A 12,145-nucleotide genomic window follows, 5' to 3' on the forward strand; every position below is an offset into this window, starting at 1 on the left:
TTGGGTTTTTTTTGGGGGGGGGGAATAGTGTTACTTCCAAACCCAGTGCATTAACTATGGTTTGTTCACAAAAATAAATCATGGTTTGTTCTTTGCTTACTATTAACCATGACTGAATTTTATATTGGAATGTGGGCACTTATCCTATGGCTTAGGTGTGGCATGTTTCATTGCGTTGCCCAAATTGCCCAGCGAAGCATCAGGCACACTAGGTAAGAGCAGCTTTAAAACTAAGCTGTTCTCAGATCCTGCTAACTCACCTGTCTGCCTGCTAATAAGACCCCCCCCCCCAACTCACCTTGTCCCCCACATCATAGCTGTAGCCAAGCTGGAGTTGAAAATTTACTGTGGTGGGATCTGGTTTTATATTTCCTAATGTTGAAGTGCATGGACAATCCCTGTTACTGCTATACAGTGAGATTTGATTGACATACTCTCCTTTCTAAAATAGTAAAGTATGTTCGAACTTTTATGTATAAGTTTTGTAATTTATTTTGAACTTGGCTGTTCTAAGAGAAATGAACAATGAACTTAACTGTTTTGGATTTATTATACACTGCAATTGTATTGTTTTATTCAGCAGTTCAATATAAATACCCAAAGCAGTTCTTGAGAGGCTTAGCATGCAAGCTCTTAAAATTCAGAATCAGGTGTTTTGGGGTATATATGGTGGTAGTTGGTAAAAATAATAATTATGCAGTTAGTTATTTTATTCTCTGCGTAATAGGTAGTGGTTAACAAACATGTAATCTACTGATACTTGGTGTAAAGGAATTGTGTTTTCTATGACACTAAACCCTATTTCATCTCTGTTTTTGAAAACTGAAACGGTAGGTTCAATAATGGGCATTCCTACTGGATTTTGTTTTCTTCAAATACTGGAAGACCTTGAGCACAGAAAAGGCATGAAATAAATTTAGGATGCATCAAACAGTGTTTGGAGATTTCAGCTTTTGAAGTTGGTGCCAGCTTGTCTATCTAAGATTATAAAATGCAAGGAATATTCTCTTTTGCAGTTTTAAGTTCCTGACTTGATGGCCAAAGTGAAATGATTCCTGTCGGGATGTCAACATACTGCATGTGATAAATTTTATGCTGCATGTCCTACAAATGAAGATACCATTTTATTAAACTCTGACTTCCATGTTGGTTTTTTAGTTGAGTTACTGATGCAGTTGTTCTGTATGACTGTTTGGCCTATGTGCTTTTACACAAGTTTGATCTAACAAAAGTTATATTTTCCATTTAAAAAAATATTTTCATTGGAGGCTAACATAGCTTCAAATGGAAAACTTTAAAGACTGAAAAGAAAAAATATACAGCTGCAGATTCCACATATTAGAAGATTTAAGGCTTTTAAATAGCTCCCTCCCCAAGGGAAAAGATGAAGGTGGGGTAGAAGCAGCAAAGTGATGATTTGTGTATTAACACAGCAGAATGTCTGCATGGTTAACTCCAGTGCCTGGCCTGCTGTGGAGCATACACTTCTTGCTTTTAACATTCAGGTGGAAAGTTACAGTTTAATTTTGTTGCCAGAGTCTTGAATAGAAGCCATGACTTGAGGTGTGTTTATAAGCCGCAGTATATTTGCTAGTTTACATCTTGCCTACTAAATTGGCAAAATGTTTATTTTCCCTGGTGAACATAGTGGAGATTACTCCCTAGTGGTTCCTTTCACACCAAAATAGTATTTGTTGAATATATAAAACAGGGCTCTTTTTATATGTCACCTGTGCCTTGCATGGGGTATGAAAATGTGTAGTAGTAGCAAACACATTTCCTTTTTCAGATGTGATGTGTTACTGACGTTGTTTTCTTGTAATTATGCGCTTGAGAAAAATGGAACGAGCATCTGTAGAGAAAAATATTTACAAGTTCCAGAAACCTTGAATAAAAATATCAGTGTATCCTAAAAGATGGCCAACTGTGTGAAATGTGATAATGTAGTTTCTGTGTGCTATGCGAAAGCCTATATGACATGCAAAGAAGGAGCATCACTGAGCAGAGCGGGAAAGCATATCGTGTTCACAGAATCATAGAGCTGGAAGGAAACCCGAGGGTCATTTCGTCCAAGCTCCTGCAATGCAGGAATAACAACTATGCAGTTTCCCCTCCCTCTCGGTTTGTTGTAAAGGTAAAGGGACCCCTGACCATTAGGTCCAGTCGTGGCCGACTCTGGGATTGTGGCACTCATCTCGCTTTATTGGCCGAGGGAGCCGGCGTACAGCTTCCAGGTCACGTGGCCAGCATGACTAAGCCGCTTCTGGCGAACCAGAGCAGCACATGGAAACGCCATTTACCTTCCCGCCGGAGCGGTCCCTATTTATCTACTTGCACTTTGATGTGCTTTCGAACTGCTAGGTTGGCAGGAGCAGGGACAGAGCAACGGGAGCTCACCCCGTCACGGGGATTCCAACCGCCAACCTTCTGATTGGCAAGCCCTAGCCCAGTAGTGTTACTTTCCTCATGTATGAGCTAGAAGTTGTGTTGTAACACCATGAATCTGTAGTGTGGCCACAAGAAGACTATTTCTAGTTGCTGCATCTTCATAGTAAGCTGCCTTATACCTTTTACTGAAATATACCATTGACCTGTCTAGCTCAGTACTGGCTACACTGATTGGCAATGTCTGTCTGTTTTAGCTGGAGATGCTAGGAATTGAGCTTAGGACCTCCTCTCAAAACAGTTAGGAATTAAATTGTTTAAAGTTGATTGCTTAAGTTGTAATCTCAAGTGCATGAAATTCAGTTTTGGATTGTTCCGTCTTACAAAAAAGGTATGTCTGCCAATAAAAACGCTATAAATATTATGCGTCAGTTTAGACCTTAAGTGCACCTGAGATGAGTCAACTGTATTTCCCGACCTTTCTTCCTCTGCTGTTTTATTCCAATGTTTATGTTTCAGAAACTAAATTTTAACAAGTATTTTGTTTGTAGAAGTCATGTTTTATTTTAAGAAAATGAATATTTAGCTTCTGACCACAGTTTAAAATCTTAAACAAGCCTGACAAGGCAAGCATCCTATTGATTTATCAAACACTTTGCTTTAAGGAGGTACAGACTTTAAAGGATACCATACCTAATGTTTTTTGTTTCTTTTTATGACATTTTTTTTAAACCCATGGTTTCCTCTGTTTTTTCCCCTGTAGGTGAAGCTGCTCTAAGAGGAGAACCCAGAATGCAGTCCCTCCCAGTATCAGCGGCTGTAACCAACCATAGGACAGGGCCACCCCCGATCAGTCCTTGCAAGAGGAGGTTCAGTATGGACCAAGGAGATGATGACCTAGACTGTGAAAACGAACACGTCTCTAAAATGAGTCGAATGTTCAGTCCCCATCTGTAAGTTTGCTTTACTATTTATATGGCTTCCAATGTGTTTTCACCCAGATTTTTATTTTGTTTTGAAAAATGACAATCCACATGCACTGTTAGAAACTCAGATATAAAACCTAATTGCCAAATGGCACCTTAAACCTAGGTTACAATTGCCACAGTTGAAAGTCTAGCTACCGTTCCCCACCCCCCCATGGGATATCGTCATCATTCATTTCATTTCCATCCTGCTTTATATTTTATATATCCTATGCTTTAAGACTCTCTACCCTAATGTGAGAATAGATGCTTTGCATTTTTTGTGTTTTCCCCCCTCCTCCTCCTAAAGGCCAGGAACTTTTAGAACAGCTGCTCAGCAGACTGCACACAGCAACAGCTGCTCAAGCTGCAGTTGTTGCTAAACACTAGTTAACGTGCTTCCATTTTCACATGCCAGCAGAGTATTTCACTGTGCAGGTAAAATGTGGGTTACTAGAAAGAAAGAAAACGGTTTTTCCATCCATTTAGTTTTCTCATTCCTAGAGAAGCAGCTGTAGCTGGCATGAAGTGTAGGCGCTGAGAGAATTCCTTTCATTCCTGACTAGAGGAAGTGATTGCAGTATTCCAGCCAGAGCCAACTTGATAACTGTGTACTGTTCCCTGCTGCCTCAGCTCAAGAAGCCCTCTGCATTCCACACATTCCACTCAGCTTTGGATTGTTGCATTCAGTCATAAGATGTGGACTGAGGCATTTTATCCTCAAATAAATCACAGCAGTGTTATTCAGAGGCCTGCAGATTGCAGGCTTGGAATTTCTTACAAATAAGAGCTTGAGTACCAAAGCAATAAAAACTCTCAGAAACAGTTCTCCCACTCTTTCTTTCTTTCTTTCTTTCTTTCTTTCTTTCTTTCTTTCTTTCTTTCTTTTTTACGTGTGGTGATTACTCCCAGTTAAACTACTTAAAATGACTCCTTAGGAGTGAAATTTGTAATGACTGGGAGAAAAAACGAGAAATGAGTTACTCTGTTTCAACTGCCACACAACTTTAGATAGGAAAAAACGAGGCTATGTTTGAATTATTACATAATTTAGGAGAGGAAGGGAGGGGAACTATGTGACTTCCAAATTCACAAAAATAAAGGAAACGAAATACAACTAGCAGTTGGGTAGATGGTTCCACTTCAGCATTTCAAACTCCTGTCTATCTGCAGAGTCATGCAACACCTTTAGAATCACTTTTTTCAACGCTATAAAGCAAAATTTTCATGGAGTTTTCATTCAAAACTATAATCATTTAGATTTTACAGAAATTCACTTTTTAACACTTGGACAACCATCAGATCCAGAAAGGGCTTTTATTAGCGGTACTGTAAATGTGAGAAACAAAATATTGTGCAAATATAGAGTTTGGCTTTTACTTTCTTATGTAATCAGGAAAAGCTGCCGACTTGCTGGCAACATTTAATGGTGTTACAAATAAGTTGGAAAATTTAAATTATATTGGGCCCTACTAGAAAAAACCCCAATGTAAAATATTTTGGCCATAAAGTAAAAAATAAATTACTCCTCTATTTTAATAAACTACATATTAAGGGTTGTTCTTTTTTCTTCATTGGTGCCCCACTTGTTGGCAATTACAAAAGTCACTGTAGGATTAAATGAATATGTAGTCATCAGAAAGCTGAACTACCCTTTTGTATGTATGTATCAGTTTGTTTACAGCAGGAAGTAGGAATTTGCATCCTGTCTGGTATAATAGGTGATAAATCATAAATACATTGGATAAAGAGTTTTTGGCTATCAGCATTTTCACTTGAATTCATTTTTTGTTAGTTCACAAAAGAGACCCTTTGTTTTTGGTTACGGTCCTCTACTTCCTGTGTGTATGTCTTCACTTTAAGCTAAATTCATATTGCATATGTGCATTGCAGACCTGCATTGTGTTAAATCGTGCATACAGCCACAATTATATACTTAAGTGGTGTGATACACCTTCTAAGTTGTTGAATGTAGCTTTTAATGAGCTATGTTTACTCATCTTCCAGATAGTCTAGTCTACTGTAGGACTTCTGTCATTGAACATTACACGATAATAAAGCCAGTTTGCAACTCCTGAAAAAGCAAATGGAATGAAAAACATGTTGAAACTTTAAATGTGTGTGTGTATTGCATACAAAGTTCTGACAAACAGAATGTCTGATAGAATATTACTTATTTCCACAAAAAGCACTCTTCCATCAGTTTCAGATGCACGTTTAACTATGTACAGAGTTGTGTCTTAGTAAGGAAAATGGAAATTACCTGACAAAGGTGCAAGCCTTGCCTTGGTGCCATGTCCCACGTCAAGATAGGGACCCAGAAAACTGGTAGTATGTCATTCAGCCCAAAGCTGTAGAGCAGGCTTCCTCAGCATGGAAACCATCTATGTGTTTAAGACTGTAACCCCATCAGCCCCACCCAGGGTGCCATCTATTCCAAAAGACTTTCTGCCTCAGAAAAAGGCAAGTTGGAAAACTTATACAGCTTCACTAACGTATCACAGCTATTCAACTAAGGAGGAATAATAACATCAGCCCAAAAATAAGATTATATCTTGACTTCTGATTTCCACTAAAAAAATCATTTAGATTTCTTGGTGTAAGTTCCTGTGTATGTGGTTTCAGTGAAGATGCAAAGAGATCTTTTGGTGAGGAGTGGAGGAGAACTCATACCAACGGTCACCTTTAACCTGTGGGACCTTTCATAACCTTTAAAGATGCACCTGGTTTATTTTGGAGCAGCTTCTGTTTAATGTTGAAAGTGTCTGGATGTTGCAGTGCAAGTGTAACACTAATGCAGTGTTGTCCCTTTAAACAAAGGTCTCAGGCCTGACCTATGTTGTGTGGGTTTCTTGTTTGTCAGGCTGGAGGTATTTTCTCATTTTCACAGTTCAGCTGAAAACAAAGGCCTCCTTATCCTTGCAGGGAGCTCTTAAGAGCTGACATCAGCCTTTTCCCAGCAGGCATCATTTCTGCCTTAAGAGTCCTTGCACAGAGGCAGAAAGCTTGATAATCTCTCCTTAGGTCATTTTCTTTGCTATGTAACAAATAAAATGAGCAAACTCTGAAAGTATCAAAGAGTTAAGAAAGGAGCGGGGGAAGCCACAGCTGTGTGTGCTTTTAAAACTTATTCTTAGAGCCTGCAAATAGGAGGCTTTAACCTGTCTTTGCAGCAAGAAGAGGGTTGTATAGCAAGCCTTGATGGAATATTGTTAATTAACATTACACTTTTTTTCTTGTTGTTGCTAAGACCTCGTAATTACACAACACAACTGTAGAATATGCTTATGGTTTGGATTCAACCTTAAGTGGTTTCAGCATCTCTTTATTGGTAATATTGTAGGTAGAGTTTAGTGTACAGTGGTACCTCGGGTTAACTACTTAATTCGTTCCGGAGGTCTGTTCTTAACCTGAAACTGTTCTTAACCTGAAGCACCACTTTAGCTAATGGGGCCTCCCACTGCTGCTGCGCCGCTGGAGCACGATTTCTGTTCTCATCCTGAAGCAAAGGTACTATTTCTGGGTTAGCGGAGTCTGTAACCTGAAGTGTATGCAGCCTGAAGCATATGTAACCCGAGGTACCACTGTATTAAAAATTAAGTGGTGAGCTGCAGAATTTCCCGGAATTCCATTGGTGGTTCATTAGGGAGAGGATTTCTAGTGGTCCAACTTTAATTGGACTCTTGTGCTGTGCCTCTGTCTGTGTGGTGTATATGATTGATGTAGCCTTTAGCTTTATGTTGTTCTGCAAGGAACTAATGCAAGCTTGGAGGTGGGTGTGCTCTACATGGGCCATGCAATGCACTGTTGGCATGATAAGCACCAAGCCATTGTTTTTAATAAGGTTCCAAAATCCTGTTCTTTGTTGTTCTTCTCCTGCTCACTTCATGAGCAGCTGCTATTAAAAATTTGGGTTTTTTTATGTGTTTACGGCTGTTCTGTGACTTGTCATTTCGGTTTAGTGAGCATTTTTACCAATGTTACCCTGTGAGTGAAATGCAAACCTTCAGAAACAGCACTTGGTTGAATAGCTTGGGTGATGATGGAACGAATGAATCAGTTATTCTGTTCTCATGGGCAACCTAAGAGTGTATGCTTGTTGGCATAAGGCAATTTTTATTCCTCCTTTGCCTTCTTATTGCAAATAGTGTCTTCTCTCTGCATATTGAAAGCCATATTATTCTTGTTTCTGTTGAGGTTATATCTAAGTTGCTGCTCTTAGGGTTGCAATTTTTAATAATTGATATACTGGACTGCATATATTTTGTTAAGAACTTGTTCTCATGAGGATTTCAGGTAAATTATTTGTTGTTAAATAATAACAAATTATTATTACATGTCTGGTCTTTTGGTTGCAGACAATTTTTTTGGGAAATTGGCATGTACTATAATTATAAAGACCAAGTTCACCTCCATGTGTGACATTGTTCTTATGCAGAGACTATCTTCACACAGATGCATGCACATCTCATGAATGAACTGTAGCGCAGGAGTTTTGCCCGTACACACCTTTGGACAGCATATGTATTCTACTTCGTGAATCTCCCAATCTTTTCCATAGCCCATGGCTTCAAAATAAAGGACCAGCTGGGGAAATGCAGGTGGGATGACACAGAGACTGTGGCAGTTAAGTAAGTTTCTGTCATCCTTACTCTTACTATAAACCAATTGTAAATGATTTGCTCAAGCTGACAATTACTGTCTTCGCTGGAATGGTTCCAAGAGTGAACATAATCTACCAGCTCACCACATGAAGGTGTTTTCTTGTTTCTTAAACATGTGCTAAGTTGTGCAGTACAGACAGTGGTTTGGTTGTTGCTTCAGTCCTAGATGCTGACTTGTTTTGTTGCTTTAAAATGAAGGCAATAGTTTTTACCTGTTGATCCAGGCGTTGTTTCAGCATTTTGCTACTATTGCTTTGTTGTTTGTATTTGGAGGTAGGTGGTGTATTTTATTTATTTCTTTGTTGTGATATTTTAAAACTTTGTTTTCTGGGCAAGCTTGCCCAAAGCAACTCATGGTATTTAAACCATCTATGAACTATTAATAGACAGGCCTGTTAAAAACAAAACAAAAGAGCATCTGGACAATGCATAAACAAAACCTGCCTCAAAGATGTAATATTTTTATAATACACGTTTTTAGAGCCTCCTGCAGTGTATTAACATGACACAGATTTGACGGGAGATAACCCTGCCACCATAGTGGCACTGCCCACCTCACTGACCTAGGAGAGAAAATGGACACTGAAGTAGAGTCTCTGATGCTGATCTCAGTGTGTGGGCAGCAAAGAGCTTGAGCCCAAACTATTTAACACTTAAAACCAGGACTTTAAATTGGGCGTGGAAACACCCTGGCAACCAGTGATGCTTGTATTGCAGTGATGTCATTGATGCCGGCTGCCTCACCCCTCCTGACCTCCTAGGAGAAGCAATATAAATGTATTAAATGGTTCTACAGTGTTTACCACAAGATATGTGATGGTTAAGTAGAAAAGGCATATGCTGTGTGAAATGTGATATTTTTAAAAAATAATAAAGATGGCCACAGTATGATTATTGAACCTATGCTACTATAATATAGTAAAGGTAACGGTACCCCTGACAATTAAGTCCAGTCGTGGACGACCATGGGGTTGCAGCGCTCATCTCGCTTTACTGGCCAAGGGAGCTGGCGTTTGTCCGCAGAAAGATTCCGGGTCATGTGGCCAGCATGACTAAGCCGCTTCTGGCAAAACTAGAGCAGTGCACAGAAATGCCGTTTACCTTCCCACCGGAGCGGTACCTATTTATCTACTTGCACTTTGACGTGCTTTCAAACTGCTAGGTTTACAGGAGTAGGGACCAAACAACGGGAGCTCACCCTGTCGCGGGGATTCGAACCACCGACCTTCTGATCAGCAAGCCCTAGGCTCTGTGGTTTAGACCACAGTGCCACCTGCGCCCCTTGCTATAATATACACCATTGTATGAAAATGTAGTGCACATCTCTCTCTTATTAAATTTAAACTTACAAGCAAGAACCAAAGTAGGCATACAATAACCTTATAAGTACCTTCTACATACCATGTTGTATATAGGTGTGAACAGTTCTCCACCACTACCACTGTAGAGAAAATATTGCTAAAACAGTGTGAATGTGTCTTTACATGGGACAGCGGTGCCTGCCGTCCTTAAGGAGGCAGTAGTGCAACCCTATTGTTTTAGATAGCTAACGTCTAGTTGTTAACATTCCCTTTTTGAGCAAGGTGGCCGAGCGTTGTGGTTGCACAATGGCGCACATTCTTGGAGGGTCCTGGTTTATATAGAATGCTCCCATTCTGGTTTTCACTTGGCTTTGGGATTGAACCAACCTTGGTTGCCCTGATGGGAGAGAGCAGCGTAAGAAAAGTTTAGCGGCCTTGGAAGTAATTGACCATGGTATCTTCCTGGACTTGCTCTGCGAGATAATAATTGGGAGAATTGGAGGTTAGTTTCATAGAATAGCATTAGGGTATTTGCCTGTCCCCCCTGTGGCAACTGCACTTGGAGCCCATGCTGTTTAACATCTACAGGAAGTCATTGGGAGCATCATAAGGAGTATGCTAATTAGACCCAGCTCTGTTTCTCTGTGATACCTGGGTACGGTGGTGGGATAGATGAGAGCCAATAAATTGAAACACGATAAAACTGTCTGAGATATAGGTCAGTTTACTGTTGTGGATGGGGTTGCACTCCCTTTGAAGGAAGAGTCTAGGAGTCTTCCTTGACCCATCATTGTGACTGGGGGCTTAGTTCGCATGGTAGTTTGCATTGCTTTCTACCAGTTTTGGATGATGCACCAGCTATGGCCATTCCTTAACAGGGACAGCTGATTACACTGCGTCATGCATTGGTCACCTTGTGTAGGATTATTGCAATATGTTGTATGTGGGGTTACTCTTAAAATAGATTAGGAAGCTGCAACTGGGGCAGCAGAATGGGACAACATGACTTGGTGGCTGGGGTTACCTAAACAACTTGGGACAACGATATTTGAAGGATTGCCTTATACCTGTCTGCTCACTGTCATCTACAGGGGACCCTTCTGGAGCTACATGGAGGTTCATTCCGTGGCAGCTTGGACTAGGTCCTTCAGCACAGTAGCTCTTGCCTTGTGGAATATTCTACCCATTGTAGTTATGCAGGCTCTGAAATTTTATAAATTTCATTGGGTGCTGTAAACTTACTATTTTTACAAGCTTTCGCAAAAGGATAAAGTTACTTGTAGGCAGTATTGATTTTTTAAATATTTTTTACTTGCTTTGGTTTTATTATTGCGTTTCATACCACAATGGTGGTATTGTGATACTAAGCAAACAAATAATCAATGCAAACAAATAAAGGGGGACATTATACACCAGATCTAACAGAACACCACTGGTTACCGTTCTGTACACATGCTGGTCCCATTCATTTCAACTGAGTCTATATGCATGCTAACTTCACAGGGTTGCTCTAGATTGTGTGCTGTAAGCTTATGGAGCACAAGTTTTAAACTTGCTCCTTTTCGTTCAATCATTTTCCCAGATGTTTCCTGCAGTTTGACAGATGTACCGTTTACTAGAAAGTTGCACTCCTGAGAGTTTGAATGTTATGGACACTGTTGCTATAGACAATGACTGTAAAGTCAGGATTTGGAATAAAACCTTATGTTTTCTTTTAGTTGAATAAGAATTTTTTTCCCTAGACAAAAAATGATGGACTTGAGAATATTCTTTTGTTTGGTCTTATACTGCAATCTGCTACAATATCCCCATCTCCAAACTGGCATTAATTCTGCCTAAAACTGCCAAGTGTTAACACTCACTCAGGAGCAGGATTCTGGAGTGCTAAAAGGTTACACAAGTTGTTTTGGCTCTAATCTTGAATCTTTAAGCCAATTAAGATACTTCAATTCAATATTTGACAATGATTAAACATTTTATCATTACTACCTCTTTATTACCCCATTTGAAATTTTAGGGTAACTTGGGGGGGGGGGAGAGTTTCACATACTGTTTGTTCACTGAGATCATAGTTGAGGCCCTCTTGATAGTGATGCAGCCATCAGAAATCCAACCTTGTGGCTACCTGCATGAGGGCCTTGCTGTTGGTGGCGCCAACCATGTGGAATAACACTCCCCCCCCACCCCGGAAATAATGGCAAGTGCCAACTTTGTTCTGCTTTTAATGTATGTTTAAAACTCACTTGTTTCCCTCAAGCATTTCTGGGCCATTAATACTGAACTGTTGCGGAAAGCCTGCAGCTGGATAATGTTCTACAGTGGTTATTGAACTACATTAGACTTTGTATTGTTTTGCATTGCTGTATTTTGGTTTTTTTTGTATATAAATCAGTATATAAGTGTTTAATAAATAAATAAATAAATATATTTGAATACCGGAAGCCTGCAGATGTGCTGAAACATTAAGAGAACGGCAATTTGTGGGATATCAAAGTGGATTTCCCCCTCCCCACAGTCTATAAAGATAATTTCTTTAACATACCATTGACCGGTCAAATATAAGGGCCTCCCATTTAATGTACCTTCATGATTTATTTCACACTGGGCAGCGTTAGAAGATTTTCCTCTATTCTGTTGTTTAATGTGCATATTTAAGAGTGCAATCCTAAATGAGCTGAGTGTGTGTGAAGTGACCCTTCCAAAACTCATTACTGGTTAGGGTGGGAGTTGTGGGATGGGTGTAGGATCCTGTTTTCCTTAATTTCCATTTTTTTATTCTAATGAGGCATTAATTATGCCAGTTTCACACGGGCAAAAAACGAAATGAGCT

General features: G+C 39.7%; 2 protein-coding genes across 3 annotated transcripts in view; one reads left to right on the forward strand and one right to left on the reverse strand.

The window, feature by feature from the left end:
- VGLL4 (vestigial like family member 4) overlaps window positions 1–12,145 on the forward strand; it is a 96,764-nt gene that overhangs the window by 57,669 nt on the left and 26,950 nt on the right. For both annotated transcript variants that reach the window (XM_083603566.1, XM_083603565.1), the window contains one exon: window positions 3,149–3,338. In XM_083603566.1, the coding sequence (XP_083459692.1) occupies window positions 3,149–3,338 (190 nt within the window). The remainder of the gene's footprint in view (window positions 1–3,148; window positions 3,339–12,145) is intronic.
- Window positions 1–12,145, reverse strand: part of ATG7 (autophagy related 7) — a 152,844-nt gene that overhangs the window by 8,296 nt on the left and 132,403 nt on the right. The window lies entirely within an intron of this gene.

This window comes from Podarcis filfolensis (genome assembly GCF_964270895.1).
Source record: "Podarcis filfolensis genome assembly, chromosome: 2".
NCBI classification, from domain to species: domain Eukaryota; kingdom Metazoa; phylum Chordata; class Lepidosauria; order Squamata; family Lacertidae; genus Podarcis; species Podarcis filfolensis.